General features: G+C 38.3%; 1 protein-coding gene across 2 annotated transcripts in view; it reads left to right on the top strand.

Moving 5' to 3' along the window:
- The first annotated feature begins 3388 nt into the window (after positions 1-3388).
- Positions 3389-16274, top strand: part of spdl1 (spindle apparatus coiled-coil protein 1) — a 35291-nt gene continuing 22405 nt past the window's right edge. Inside the window, exons 1-2 of one of the 2 annotated variants that reach the window (XM_017473366.3) lie at positions 3389-4109; positions 8952-9103. In XM_017473366.3, the coding sequence (XP_017328855.1) occupies positions 3947-4109; positions 8952-9103 (315 nt within the window). In that variant the 5' untranslated portion in view covers positions 3389-3946. Of the gene's footprint in view, positions 4199-8951; positions 9104-16274 lie in introns of both variants that reach the window. The other variant, XM_017473368.3, reaches the window with a different exon arrangement.

The following is a 16274-nucleotide window of genomic DNA, read 5'->3' as shown; positions in this document are numbered from 1 at the left end:
AAGTGATAAGGGATCAGAGAACTATCAAAAGGAACCACATAGCAGGTGTATGTGCTCATATATAAGAAATATTTCACACGTGATCATGTAGCTCTTAGAAATTACTTTGGGTCTGTTTTTGTTTGAATATTTAGGCTACGGCCAGGTTGCTTGGCAACTCTAACGGTCAATTTTGATAACATTAATGCTATAGCTTGTTATTGTTAGTGATTTTCAGCTGTTACTGAAGATGAATGTGTTATGTGTTAGCTAGCCACCTACTATCTAGTTAGTGCTAGAGAGTAATTGTTACATTCAGTCTCTTATTTTTTCTCCCATCTGCCTACAAATCTTTTTAGCTGGTATGGAAATTGTTGACGCAAATTTTGTCACCTTGATCAACCCCAACTACTTCCCTGGCAAGTTGTGGCGTTTGGTGAACGATCCTCAGATTCGCTCAATCTGGTGGGACGCCAGTGGGGAAGGAATACTTGTCCATCAGCAACCCTTCGAAGCTGAAGTGCTATTGTCCCAACCCAGGCATTTGTCTGAGTACTTCTGAACAACGGACTTCATCAGTTTCGTTCGCCAGCTGAACCTGTACGGCTTCAGAAAAGAACGCACAGACCGTGACGTCTCAGACAAGCAACTGCACCACTTTTACAACCCGTACTTCAAACGGGATAAGCCTGAGCTTCTGTTCAAAATAAAGCGACTCACGCCTCACAACAAGGCCAAGCTCGCCGGGATAAAGGTGACCAGCAGTAAGTCAAAAAGTTTCCATCATGTGATGCTGAATTCGCCACAGGAAACCTCTGCCCTAATGAGAACAGGTTGGTAGTGTTTCAACAAGCAGATAAAAAGAATAGACAAAATATATTCATTCATTCATTCAGTAACAACTTTAACCTAGTCAGATTAATGACGGATCCAGGGCTGAGAAAACTGGGCACCCTGAATGGGACGCCAGTCCATCGCAAAGCACCGTGCGCACACACACATTCACACACTCGTTCACACAGTGCCAGTTTACCATAAACACTCCACTTATAACCTGGAACCTGGAAGAAACCAATTCTTTAAATCTGGAAACATTTTAGCCCATGTTCTTTGAAAGACTGGATAGAGAAATCCATTAGCCTTAAAAAAGAGAAAAGATTATGCATATATAGGAATGTGTAGAAAAAAAGAGAAAATAGACAAATATAATGAGAAAGGGTACGTCGTTTTGCTAGTACAGTGCCAGCTAGATAACTTTGTGGCCTCGGTCATCATCTGTAGTTTTAGTTTATTAATACTTGACTTGTCTCTATCTGTTCAGGTTCAATCTTGCTTGAACATCAGGGAACACCTTACCAACATCCCTGTAATGTCCCTCAGCAGGAGAAGAGGTGCAACACACCTCATCACTCACAATACGGGTTTTACACACCAGGTGATGATTTATTACATTTTGTCCCCATTATAATAGTTGTGAGCTCAGCCTTAATTAGTATAAGCATTTGATTTGCACGCTATTTTAGTAAATACAGTAGTATAGTGCATTATTCTGACGTGTAGTTTAATTGTATGCAATTTAGGATGGAGTCCATTCCATTGTTTCACAATTTCAGTGTTGGTGTTTCTATCTATCTATCTATCTATCTATCTATCTATCTATTTATCTATCTATCTATCTGTCTATATTTTGTCCCAAATATCCATTTTTAATAGATAAAAATTAAGATAACCGATATCAGTCAATGTAATTCTATGTTTTGATATTAAACCTTCAGTGCATAATTCAGTGCCTTGCATAAACTCATTTTTAACATTAATTGAGTGATTATTACCCCGTGGTGCTTGGCAATGTGGTGGGCTTTTTCTTTTTCTTTTTTTTTTAAACATATTCTGTTGCTTTATGCAGTAGATGCAGGCACAGCTTAACGCATTGTTGTTGTTTTTGTATGGCTTATTCATGGTTTATCATTTTACATATCTTCCAGGTTATTTGTACAACTCAGGAATAAAAACAAATTGACTTTTTCACCTTTAAATATTGACATTTCAACATGTTATTTAATACAGTAGGCAAAGAATTAACAAAAACTGTTTGCAGAGGAGCTGCAGGAGCTGTAATATCGTTTCTGAATAATCTATCTTAGTGATGTGTTGTTTATGTCTTACCAAGAAATGAATCGTTTATTAACCTTCAATGTTTCCCGCCCCCAGTGAATCAGCGCTGTAGCCCAGACTTCTTGGATTCAAAAGTGCCAAGCTTTCAACAACCAGCTGCTTCCTACTCTCCTAGTGGCTATTACCCTGTAAGAACTGAGAAACCTTTTTAAGTTTATGTACTGTTCTGATCAATAAAAATGACTAGTGTCGTTATTTTAGCCAGTGTAGGCATGTTAAGGTTTGATGGTACATGTTGCAGTATGAAGGGAATGCTGTGAGGTCAAACAGTTAAAAGTAAAACCTTGATGTGTAAATAATATTAACATGAATTTTCCCACTCATTCCTCAGGACTACTCAGTCGGATACGCTCATCCAATTGATCAGGATCTATACTGGAAAGCAGGTGATGTTCCAGAGTCCAGGACGAGTGACCTGGACAAAGAGAAAGAGAAACTGGACGCTATATTAAATCTGGCGGAAGAAATACAGGTCAGATTAGATGATTTCCCATCAAGAACAGCCCCGAGAGTGTATCTGTGCTTACAGTGTAGTCAGTGCTGCCATAGTACCATAAGGTCCAATAATCGGAATCCAGGACCAAGAACTGTTTACACGGTTCAAGAACATACAGTGCCCTCCACTAATATTGGCACCCTTGGTAAATATGAGTAAAGGATGATGTGAAAATTTGTCTTTATTGTTTAGCCTTTTGATCTTTTGTTCAGCATTCTTTGCTTATATTTATCAAGGGTGCCATTATTAGTGGAGGGCACTGTATGTGGTTTAAATCTCATGTTCTCATGAGATGCGCGCAGTGTAAAGTCTGTTGTTTATTATAACGGAAGTGATGTGGTAGGAACGAGGTCATGTTGTTCCTCACGCGCAGTGTAGACGCGCTGATACGCAGCGAGTAACATCTTTAATGCTAATTAAAACACTTTGATCAAAAGTAAACAGAAGTAAAACAATATGTCTAAAGGCAGTGAGTAACAGAAACCACATGGTGCACTGAAAGTGAGTTTTTATTATTAATTTAGGACTGGAGTTTAATTCAGCGCTTTTTGTGCATCCATAAAAAAAATAATGCATACATACTTATATAATGTAAACTAAAATTAATAAATTATTTAATAGATTTATTTCAGTTTATATTATATATAAGTATTATTCGTAATTTTTTATGGATGCACAAAAAGCACTGAATTAAACTACAGTTCTAAATTAATAATATATATGTTCTGTTGTGTGTGCGTATTGGGTTCTTTTCTGTTTTGGACAAACAGTTGTGTAAAGTTTTAGTCTAAAGTTTTAAAGTCTAAAGTTACACTCAGTTTGTGGATTTTATTTTTAAATAAACAAAAAAGTGGTTCTGAGAGTTTGCCCCGCCCCATCCGATTGATCGAAAAAAAAATAATAATCGGGCAACTAATCGATTATGAAAATAATAATTTAACACATTTATTGGATAATTTAACACAACATGCTGAAATAGTAATAACACAAAAAGTGTGTAGGATATTAACACATCCTTTCTAAGAGTGTACAGCAGCTTCCAATTACACTAAAGTCCAGTACACAAATGCAAGCTTAGCGTAAAATCATTGGATCCAGTTCAGAGCGTGGAATACATAAAATGCATTGTTGTTGTTCTTCTTCTTTTGTGTTTCTTGCGGTTGGAAAACTGCCACCAACTGAACTGGACTGTGGCCCATCGATGGGACCGAATGTTGTGCTAACCACTGAGACTCAAAGAAGACGCGACCGTGCATAGAGTCCAATGAGCTGAAGCGGCGACGTCATTACTAACCAATGGGACCAATTATGGACGGAGCGACACATGTAGTCCCTCCCTTTGGCCACGAGAAAAGTGCGGCTCCGCCCTGTTCTGCAGGCTGCAGCCAGGGGACAGGACCTTCTCGTAGTTGCTGGCGCTGTGGGTCTGCAGCTAGCGATCTACACTCCAGTCCACTAGGTGGCGGTAATACACACTTCAGTTGTTAAAGCGCTTCATTTCAACGATTTAATTTTCAAAACGATTTGGCTCTGAACGACAGATTATGGGTAACTATACGTTTTTTTTGTTTTCTTTCATTCGTATTCATATTAATTCCCCATGAAGTTTAATGTCATGCATATTTATTTACCGTGTACTGAAATCGGTCATATAAACCAGTTGAGTTTTGTTTGTCTTATACTATGAACATAACTTTAGGAACTGATTTTGTTAACGTCTTCTGGATTCACTCTCCTGCAGTAGCTAGACAGTTCCTCAACCTCAATCTCAAAACTAGCTAGTACCAAACTTCATATAAAGGAACTTAAACATTATTATTATTATTATTATTATTATTATTATTATTTACATTGAGGCTACAACAATTGCTACCTACATTAAACATAGCATTCGACTAAACTGTGCTAACGCGGTGTAAACGCATTAGCGAAACGCTTTACCAGGAGAGGAGAGGAGAGGAGATATTCGGTTGACGTCATACTGTGCAATTATTAAAACTGTTTCACTCATATATTAAAGAAAAAACAACAATTTACGAACATGTGAAACGTTTAACTAACTTTTGTAAATGGGTTATATATAGGATTACCTGCAGTGGATACAAGTCTAAACACCCCTGTTAAAATTGCAGTTGTTTGTGATGTACAAAAATAAATAATTTTTAAGTATAAATCATATCAGATTTTTCCCACTTTTAATGTGGAACAAGTAAAAAAAAATTAAACAGTTTTTTTTTGGGGGGGGGTGGGGCTTACCATAACCTAATGGCATAAGTGTGCACAGCCTTTTATAATAAGGCCTGTGACTGTGCTCACACTTGCATTCAAACTTATCTTCAGAAGTAATCATACACCAGTGATCAGTCAGTACGTTTACATGGACAACAATAATCCGATATTAAGACGATACTCTGATTAAGAACCTACCACTTAAATAGCGATTATTGATTACCTTAATCCGATTAAAGTCATACTCGAAGTAAACACAAATCGAATTAAGACGTGGTGTATTCCTATTTTAGTCGCATTATCAATGTTCATTACAGACATGTACACACCAGATGTTTTCACTGCATTCTGCGATAGGACACATACACACAGGAGTGGTCAAACAATTGATGGCAAACAAGGGAGCACGGCTGCGTCTGAAACCGCGTACTTACCTACTATATTAGGCGAAATACATGTATTTCTGTATACTATATAGTAGGTAAGTACGCAGTTTCATACACAGCCCACGGCTTCAAGCAGTCATCTGTTAGCACGTATAGCATGACAAATAATTAACTGTACTTGAAGCTTTTGTGAAATGAAACACCCAAAACTGTATACGGTACCATAACGAAGACGAACTGTATGTCGATACGTGAAATTCTGGAGGGAACGTCGGACGGTGTGATGTGGGGATTAATCAATCTATGTTCTATAACATGTAAAACATGAAAGGAATATTCTAAAAGCAACTCATGTAAGCACCTTAATCAGAATATTGTCTTATTCAGAAGAAGGTCAGTAATTTGATTACTGCTGTCCATGTGAAGTGATTCTGATTACCCCAAACTAGAGCCGTTTCTGTTGGATTTTATTGACATTTTCTTGGTTTCCTCTAACAGCTGAAGCAATAGACCGCAAAGAGCTTAGAAAGTATGTATACTATCTCATTGTCAAAAGTGTCAATCAGGAGAGGGGTACAAAATCATTTCCAAAATATTAAATGTACTGTGGAATGCAGTGAACACCATCAACAAGTAAAGAAAATGGGGTACCACAATAACATAAATGAGTACAGGACATCCTTCCAAAACTGACAAAAGGACAAGACAAAAACTTCTCAGGGAGGCTGCCAAGAGACCTACAGCAATATTAAAGAAGCTGCATGATATGGTCACTATTTGTATGTGACAACAGTCTCTTGTACTCTTCACATGTCTGGGCTATGTGGTAGGGTGGCTAGGTGGAACCCCTTTCTCATTAAAAAAAACAAAAAACATCCAAGGCCCCCTAAATTTTGCCAATCTATGTGGCAAAATGTGTTATGGTCTGATGAGACCATGGTAGAACCTTTTGGGCATAATTCTGAAAGATATGTGTAGCAAATGAATAAGACCGCTTATCACCCAAAGAGAACCAAACCCACAATTAAGCACAGTGATGGCAGCATAGGGCTTCTTCTCTTCAGCTATGACTGCAGCTCTAGGGAAGATGGAGGGAATCATGCATTTCTTTTGATAACAATCCTGTAGGCCTCTCTTAGCCTAATGAAGTTGAAGAATAGTTTCACCTTCCAGCATGATAACAACCCAAAAACACAAATCTCAGTAAACAAAGGAAGAAGAAGAAGATCATCATCAGAAGCTTCAGAAGAAGATCATCATCAACATTTTGGGACTGGCCCACTCAAAGCCCAGATCTAAATCCAATACAAAACCTGTGGAATGACTTGAAGATATATATATATATATATATATATATATATATATATATATATATATATATATATATATTATATTATATTATATTATATTATATTATATAATATAATATAATATAATATAATATAATATAATATAATATATATATATATATATATATATATTCTTTACATCACAAAAATCTGCAATTTTAAAAGGGGAGGGTAGACTTTCCATTACCTATTTTGCATTATACCACAATGTTGTTCAATTCTGGATTCTGATTGGCTGACAGATGCTCTAAGGTGTGCAATTGTTTTTCAGTTAATGCACACCTAAAGTAGTTCAGTCAGGTTTTGACCGAATTACAGATCCATATCACTTCGCTGAGTTAACGGAACTAACTGAAGAGTTAGCCTACTGTCCACCGCAGCACACAACGAACACAGCACACAACAAACAAAATGACAGAAATAAGCAAGGAATATTTTACGACGGGCAGTTGAATTATTAGATAAATAATGCGCACCCGACGTAGTAATGTGGGTACAAGTTGAAGCGGCGGCTTGAGTCATTGATATGCAGTTACTGGAGAGTGAGAGAGCAAGAAAAAAAGAAAGCACATGTGATTGCAATAATGAGACACAAAACCGTGTAAACAAGTAGGCCTATTGATATTTATATATTTTATTTGTTCTATTTTTACATTATCAGCATGAAACAAAAAAAAATCCGATCTCTCTCTCTCTCTCTCTCTCTCTCCAATAACTGCATATCATTAGCCAAGTTTCCATCCACATTTTCTGCATTTCTGTTGTCAACAAAGTGAAAGTGCGTGAAAAAAAGTTGGCGATAATAATTCACCAGACCATCGTCATTGGCTTGTAGAAGATGGATAGATCCCATAGTTTGAAGAACACACAAGTCTGAATACATTTGATGTGTTGTTATACAGGACATATACATTACAAATATTATATGAAATGTGTGGATTATATTTTTATATTTAAATTGATTGACTTTTACTTAAGTTTTAAGATTTTGCCAGATGGGTCTGGCTATAGAAACACATGAATTACATGTTAATACAACTAGTGTTTTAATTATATACAACACCTTTGATTAATTAGTGAAATATATGGGAGATATATAGTAGCGGGACCCCAAACAGAACCGCTTTTACCTGGCAATTTGTATAGCCCCGTCTACTGGATTGACCCATTTTAGTGAGGTCAGTCCATAAGTTGGTGATGTTTCCATAGAAACCTTTGGGGGAAAAATGCAGCCAGCCCCAAGAACTGCCCCACACCTATTTTGATCTTGGCTCTCAGGAAAGCTGCAGTTGCTGCTCTCTTTTCAGTTTGCGGACACACCTGCCCATTGCTGAAGTTTAAACCTAGATACTGTACTTCCACTCATCCGGTTGCTCGCTTCATTGGATTGGCCAAGAGCTGAAATTTGGCTGAGTAAACGATAGGGCCAGCTCCATGCAACATCAAAAAGGGGTGTCTCAATGTGGTATTCTATGAAATTTGGCTCGGGTAGGGGCTAAAACACATTTGAAAATTACTCTTGCTACCCGGCAACCTGTGCTATCTGGGATGGAGAGAAGTGGGGTCCACAGTGGACCAGGGAGGATCGAGTCAGGTTTTTCAAGCATATTTCCAGTTCCAGAACCAGCATTGCCAGAGCCACAGAACTGCCTCTCTCCATTGTTTCAAGAGGTTGAGGTAGTATATTTGCAGTGTATCCAGCATGCAACCTCACTCTGGACGGGAGCTTCCTGTTCCAGCCTTTGTTTGTATCTTTCCATGAGGAAGATGGCGGCATGATTTGGCACTGCACATTTGAGGTTGGCAAAAGTAAAATGAAAATACACACTTCTTAGGACCAATATATCATCCATACAAGGCTCATGATTCAATAAAAATCTCCATTGAACAATACATTCAAGACTGTATAATAAAGTAGGATAGTCATCATAAAATATTGTCATGAATACCGTGAGTACAGTTTCTTGTGTAAATGCTACTCGGAATGATTTATTAATAAATCCGTTCATATCTACCTTGATAAATGAGGCCCACTGTTTATGTTAAGAGTTCAAGATAGGCCTGAAATTAAGGTAGAGTTCAAGATCAATTTTGTTTTTGGCAATAAAAAGAGTTCATGATAGGAAAAAATGGAGGGTCTAAATCATGTGCTTCTCTTGCCCTACCCATCTTCTATTTATATTTACAAGAAACTAAACGATCAATGGAAGTCTTTTGGCCTTCTGTTCTTTTACTAGTTACATAAATAGTCTCTGTTGTCTTTACCAGAGAAAGGAGACTGTTACAAAATATGCATTACAGTTTCAAGTTTATATGTGCAAAAAATGTCACTAACAGAGCATGAGATTCAAAGATTGCAACAGAAAGTGGCAGAGTCAGAAGAAGCTCTACAGAAGGCAGCACAGTATGGACTTCAACTCTTGGATGACAAAATGGATCTGCAAAATAAGTTGGAGGATCAGCGGATTGAGATGACTGCTCTAATTGAGGTCAGTCTTTTAAGTGTAAAATACAAATACATAGATTTAATTTTAAACACACTTAAAACTTTAATTGTATGTTTTCTATCATAGCGGGTGCAAGACGTTTGTTGAATTCTCTTTGAACCTTTGTTTGGAAACCTGGAGATTAACCCTTAAAGCTTCCATTCTCCAATGTTACAAGGGTCCCTCTGATGGACATGCAATTTCCCTTCAGTCCCCTCTGAAAGTATTGGAACAGCAAGGCCAATTCTATTGTGTTGCTATACATTGAAGACATTTGAGTGTGAGATCAAAAGATAAACATGAGCTGATCGATCAGAATTTCAGCTTTTGGTTCCTCATATTTACATCTAGATGTGTTACACAACTTAGAACATGGCACCTTTTGTTTGAACCCACCCATTTTTTCAATTTGACTGATAGGTGTTTCTTGCTCCCAGATGTGCCCTGTTAAATTTCTTGTTTAAATAATTAATAGCTCTGAATGTCTTCTCTTAGTTTTAGCCCTAGATTTTGCTTGTGAAGACTGCATTTGTTGTTAAAAAGGATAAACCAACATGAAGACCAGGAAGCTGTCTCTAGAAGAAAAGCAAACCATTCTGAAACTGAGAAAAGAGGGAAAATTCATCAGAACGATTGCACAAGCTTTGGGCATAGCCAGCGTACAACAATTTGGAATGTCCTGAAAAAGAAAGAAACCACTGGTGTACTAACAACCAGACATGGAACACAATCGGCCAAGGAAAACCACAGCAGTTGATGAGCGCTGTGAATAAAAACCCAGAAACAACAGTTCAAAGAAGACTTCAAGTGCAGAAATATAGAGGCCGTACCACAAGATGCAAACCACTCATGAGCAGAAAGGCCTGAATGAAATTTGCAAATAAATACAGAGATGAGCCATAAATGTTCTGGAACCAACATGAACCTCTACCAAAGTGATGGAAAAGCTAAAGTGTGGATCTGATCCAAAACATAAGCTCTTCAGTCAAGCAAGGTGGAGGTAGTGCCATGGCTTGGGTTTGCATGGCTGCTTCTGGAATAGGATCACTAATCGTTATTGATGATGTAATTCATGATGGTAGCTGCAGAATTAATTCAGAAGTGTAATGAAACAATCTGCCTTCAATTTACAGAGAAATGCATCCAATCTAATTTGGAGGAACTTCATCATGCAGCAATACAATGACCCAAAATGTCCTGCCAACACAACAGAGGTCTTCATTAGGGGGGGGTATAGTGGAAAGTTTTAGACTGGCGAAGTCAATCACTAAACATTTAACCCAGTTGAGCATGCATTTCACCTCCTGAAGAGGAGATTGAAGACAGAAACACCCCAAAATAAACAGCAACTGAAAGATGTAGTACCAGTCTGGAAAGCAACACACACGAAAAATGCAACAATTTGGAGATGTAGTTATTCAGGGTGTCCCCGGGTCCTTAAAAAGTCTTAAAATGTTCCTTAATGTAAAAATAAGGCCTTAATTAGTATTAAAATGTCTTAAACTCTCATTTCAAAGGTCTTAAAAATATTAATGAACCAACACCTTAAAGAAGATGTTACTTTTTGAAATTGTAAAACCACATCACTGTGTTGCACTCAGTGTGTGTGTATGGCTCATCAATGTTTTAGAGCGGGTTGGTGTACAGTAAATGCCACTCCACACCAAGTGAATGTAAAACAGTTGCCAACTAAATGGAGGTCTTCCTGCGGTTTTCCGCAAAAAATATAAGCCACAAGGTCTAACGCATAAAAGTGAATTAAGTCAGAAATATGACAATAGTACCCCAAAATAAAAGTTTTGTTGTTGTTGTTGTTATTATTATTATTATTATTATTATTATTATTATTCAGTGCAATAGTAATATGCAAAATAGCAAATTATTATTTTAAAAAATTCTTAACAAAAATTATGTACATTTATAACACTGCATGTTACATTTCCCTGACATTAAATTACAAAAAAACAAGAAGTAAACACTGCTGCGACAGGATTTCTAATACATTGTTGACGGAGTGATTTGACATTTTTTTCTCTTCTGACTCTGCTCTCATGGATAGCAAACAATTGCAAAAACAACACAGGTTTATTTAAAAAAAAGCCCAACTTTGTTAAATATATGTGTGCTACAATTATTGCCATTCCCATTGATATTTATTCATATCCCACCTGGATGACTGGGAACAGGAAATTGTTCAACCATGACTTATAAATATAAGTATGAGGTAAAACATAGGCCAAATTCCTTTAGTCATTCATGACCATGGGTAAAACCAAGGACTATAGCTGTGATGTGTGGCAAAATTTTGTTGAGCTTTACAACATAGGTGGCTATAAGAATATTGCAAAAGCATTGAAAATTCCCATTTCCACCATCAGGGCAATAATTAGGAAGTTCCAGTCATCTGGAGATGTTATGAATCAACCAGGAAGAGGATGTGTGTCTATATTGTTTCAATGCACAGTGAAGGGGAAGGTTTGAGTGGCCAAAAAATCTCCAAGGATCACAGCTGGAGAATTTCTTCTTGGGGTTAGTTGCTTCTTGGGGTAAAAAAAGCCTCTACTCTCATCCGAAAACAAACTCGAGCGTCTTCAGTTTTCCAGACACTACTGGAACTTCAAATGGGATCGGGTTCTTTGGTCAGATGAAACCAATATAGAGCTTTTTGGCGATAAACACCAGAGGTGGTTTTGGCACATAGAGAGGTAGCCATATGGAAAAGTACCTCATGCCCACGGTTAAATATAGTGGTGGCTCTTTAATGTTTTGGGGCTGTTTTTCTGCCAGAGGACCTGGACATTTTGTTAGGATACGTGGCATCATGGACTCTATCAAATATCAACAAATATTAAATGAGAACCTGACTGCCTCTGCCAGAAAGCTTCAAATGGGCCGTGTTTGGATCTTCCAGCAGGACAATTATCCAAAACATACATCAAAATCAACACAAAAATGGTCTACTGACCACAAAATCAAGGCTCTGCCATGGCCATCCCAGTCCCCTGACCTGAACCCATAGAAAACCTGTGGGGTGAACTGAAGAGTAGAGTCCACTAGCGTGGACCTCGAAATGTGAAGAATCTGGAGATATTCTGTATGGAGGAACGGTCTCAGATTCCTCTCCATGTATTCTCCAATCTCATCAGGCATTATAGGAGAAGACTCAGAGCTGTTATCTTGGCAAAGGGATGTAGCACAAAATATTGACTAAAAGAGTGCCAATAATTGTGGCACACACATATTTAGCAAAGGTATTTTTTTGCGTAAACCTTTTTGTTTGCAATTGTTTGATATCCATGAGCACAGAGTAAAAAACAATCAATCATTTTTAACAAAAGATTAAACAATAGACAAATTTTCACAGCCCTCTTTGCTCATATTTACCAAGGGTGCCAATATTAGTGGAGGGCACTGTATATGCATGAACACAATCCATTATTGCTGATGTAATGTGTAGCATGATTGAAGTGACATGTAGGTCGTAAAATTTTTTGGAAATGTCTTGAATATGGTATTAAAAATATTACATTTTAAGTGCTGATACCTGCAAATACCCTGTTATTGCAGGCAAGGGATATGCAATCAAATATTAAGGGTTATTTACCTTAAGGCTGTTTGTTCCTATACTTTCGACACCTAAAAATTGGGTGGTCTGCCACCAAAGGTGCCACGTTTTCAGTTGATGTAAATATTAGGACATGAAAGATGAAATTCTGATCTATTGTCTCATATTCATCTTTAGATCTCAAACACAAATGTCTACATTTTATAGTGAAAACAATAGAATTGGTCTTGCTGTTCCAATATTTTCAAAGGGGAATGTAAATTGAAAACGTACTTTTATGGGAAGGTGTTCCAGGATGATTAACCTTTGACTTGCTTTTTAGCACATTCTGCTATTCAGCTTTAAACTGTTTAAATTCTGTTTCATTAGATTAAGTTCTTTTGTTTTCCTTTTTTTAGTACATTTTCCTGCTTATTCTGTATATTTGATAAATTTGTTAATCTTATTTAGATATTGTGTGTGCATATCTTCTCCTAAACACTGTGGCCAAAAGTATATGGACACCCATATGTGGGCCTTCCCCAAACTCTTGCTGCAAAATCTAGAATTCCTCTTTTCTGGAACTAAGGGGCCTAGCCCAAACCTGTTCCAGCATGATGGTGCTCCTGTGCACAAAGTAATGTCAATAAGGACATGGTTTACTAACGTTGGTGTGGACTCCAGTGGTCTGCACAGAGTCCACATCTGAACCCCACTGAACACCTGACTTGAAATGCCTTGGAAGGCTGACTGCACACCAGGCCTTCTCGTCCAACAGTGTCTGACCTCACTAATGCTCTTGTAGCTGAATGGGCGCATCTCCACAGCCATGGTCCAAAATCTAGTGGAAAGCCTTCCCATAAGAGTAGAGGTTATTATAACAGCAAAAGGGTGGTTAAATATATAATGGTTCAACAAGCATATATGCCTGTGATTGGTCAGGTGTAAACATACTTTTTGCAATTAGTGTATTTCATGCTCAGTTTTATTAGTGGGCGAAGTGCACCTTTGGTGCACAGGCATCCTATTGTTAATCTCTGTTTTTCTTACAGTGAGGGGAAAAAAGTATTTGATCCACTGCTGATTTTGTACGTTTGCCCACTGACAAAGAAATGATCATTCTATAATTTTAATGGTAGATTTATTTGAACAGTGAGAGACGGAATAACAACAAAAAAAATCCAGAAAAACACGTCAAAAATGTTATAAATTGATTTGCATTTTAATGAGGGAAATATGTATTTGACCCCTCTGCAAAACATGACTTAGTACTTGGTGGCAAAACCCTTGTTGGCAATCACAGAGGTCAGACGTTTCTTGTAGTTGGCCACCAGGTTGTACACATCTCAGGAGTGATTTTGTCCCACTCCACTTTGCAGATCTTCTCCAAGTCATTATGGTTTCGAGGCTGACGTTTGGCAACTCGAACCTTCAGCTCCCTCCACAGATTTTCTATGGTATTAAGGTCTGGAGACTGGCTAGGCCACTCCAGGACCTTAATGTGCTTCTTCTTGAGCCACCCCTTTGTTGCCTTGGCCATGTGTTTTGGGTCATGCTGCAATACCCATCCACGACCCATTTTCAATGCCCTGGCTGAGGGAAGGAGGTTCTCACCCAAGATTTGACGGTACATGGCCCCGTCCATCATCCCTTTGATGCGGTGAAGTTGTCCTGTCCCCTTAGCAGAAAAACACCCCCAAAGCATAATGTTTCCACCTCCATGTTTGACGGTGGGGATGGTGTTCTTGGGGTCCTAGGCAGCATTCCTCCTCCTCCAAACACGGCGAGTTGAGTTGATGCCAAAGAGCTCCATTTTGGTCTCATCTGACCACAACACTTTCACCCAGTTGTCCTCTGAATCATTCATATGTTCACTGGCAAACTTCAGACGGGCATGTATATGTGCTTTCTTGAGCAGGGAGACCTTACGGGCGCTGCAGGATTTCAGTCCTTCACGGCGTAGTGTGTTACCAGTTGTTTTCTTGGTGACTATGGTCCCAGCTGCCTTGAGATCATTGACAAGATCCTCCCATGTAGTTCTGGGCTGATTCCTCACTGTTCTCATGATCATTGCAACTCCACGAGGTGAGATCTTGCATGGAGCACCAGGCCGAGGGAGATTAGCAGTTCTTTTGTGTTTCTTCCATTTGCGAATAATCACACCAACTGTTGTCACCTTCTCACCAAGCTGCTTGGCAATGGTCTTGTAGCCCATTCCAGACTTGTGTAGGTCTATAATCTTGTCCCTGACGTCCTTGGAGAACTCTTTGGTCTTGGCCATGGTGGAGAGTTTGGAATCTGATTGATTTGATTGCTTCTGTGGACAGGTGTCTTTTATACAGGTAACGAGCTGGGATTGGGAGCACTCCCTTTAAGAGTGTGCTCCTAATCTCAGCTCGTTACCTGTATAAAAGACACCTGGGAGCCAGAAATCTTTCTGATTGAGAGGGGGTCAAATACTTATTTCCCTAATTAAAATGCAAATCAATTTATAACATTTTTGACATGGGTTTTTCTGGATTTTCTTGTTGTTATTCTGTCTCTCACTGTTCAAATAAATCTACCATTAAAATTATAGACTGATAATTTCTTTGTCAGTGGGCAACCGTACAAAATCAGCAGGGGATCAAATACTTTTTTCCCTCACTGTATTAAGGGCCTTTTTGCGATGGCGCCACCTACCGGTCAAAAGTTACAATAACATGATGAAAATGCTTAAATATATCTGCTATTTTTGCTACTCCTCCTACAAATTATGCCCAATCTTCACCAAATTTGGCTCACATAATCTTGAGACCTGTCTGAGCAAAGGTCATCAAAGGAACTCTGTTCTACCATAATGGACTGGAAAATTTGTGAAATTGCAAATCATTCTTGAATCTCTTACTATAGTTATGGCTCTGCTTTCCTGTGATTTCTTAGGTAGCAGTTGTATAATGTTTTTGAATATATGGCTCACCGAGTCTGGGTGCTTGGCACCCGAAAATGCTGCTTACAGCTTTAATTATTATTATTATTATTATTATTATTATTATTATTATTATTATTGATACTACTATTACTTTCTATGTGAAAACATGTCAGAGAGTGGCTCTAATTTCCCCCTAGGTATGAACACGCATGTCAGTGTGTGTACGTAGTCTCTAGTGTGTGTTCCCGTCTTGTCCCCAGTGTTCTCTGGATAGGCTTTGAAACCACATTGACACTGATCAGAACAAACATCTCCTACCAGTATGGCTTGCTTTAGTGCTCAGTCCTTGTTGTTCATGTAGTAATTTTTGTATGTTGTCTATGCTGATGTACACCGATCCGCCATAACATTAAAATCACATTGCTAATATTGCCTAGGCATCCCAGGTGTCACCAAAACAGCTCTGACCCGTCGAGATATGGTCTCTGCAGGACCTCTGAAGGTGTGCTGTGGTATGTGGTACCAAGACATTAGCAGCAGATCCTTCACGACCTGTAAGTTTTGAGATGGGTCCTCCATGGATTGGACTTGTTTGTCCAGCATATCTCACAGAAGATCAATCTTGGGGAATTTGAAGGCCAAGTCAAAACCTTGAACTTATTGTCATGTTTCTCAATCCATTCCTGAACAATTTTTGTAGAGTGACCGTGCACATTATC

The sequence above is a fragment of the Ictalurus punctatus genome, chromosome 8 (genome assembly GCF_001660625.3).
Source record: "Ictalurus punctatus breed USDA103 chromosome 8, Coco_2.0, whole genome shotgun sequence".
NCBI classification, from domain to species: Eukaryota; Metazoa; Chordata; class Actinopteri; order Siluriformes; family Ictaluridae; genus Ictalurus; species Ictalurus punctatus.
Note: the sequence above shows the minus strand (reverse complement) of the source record. Positions and strands in the feature narration are given on the sequence as shown.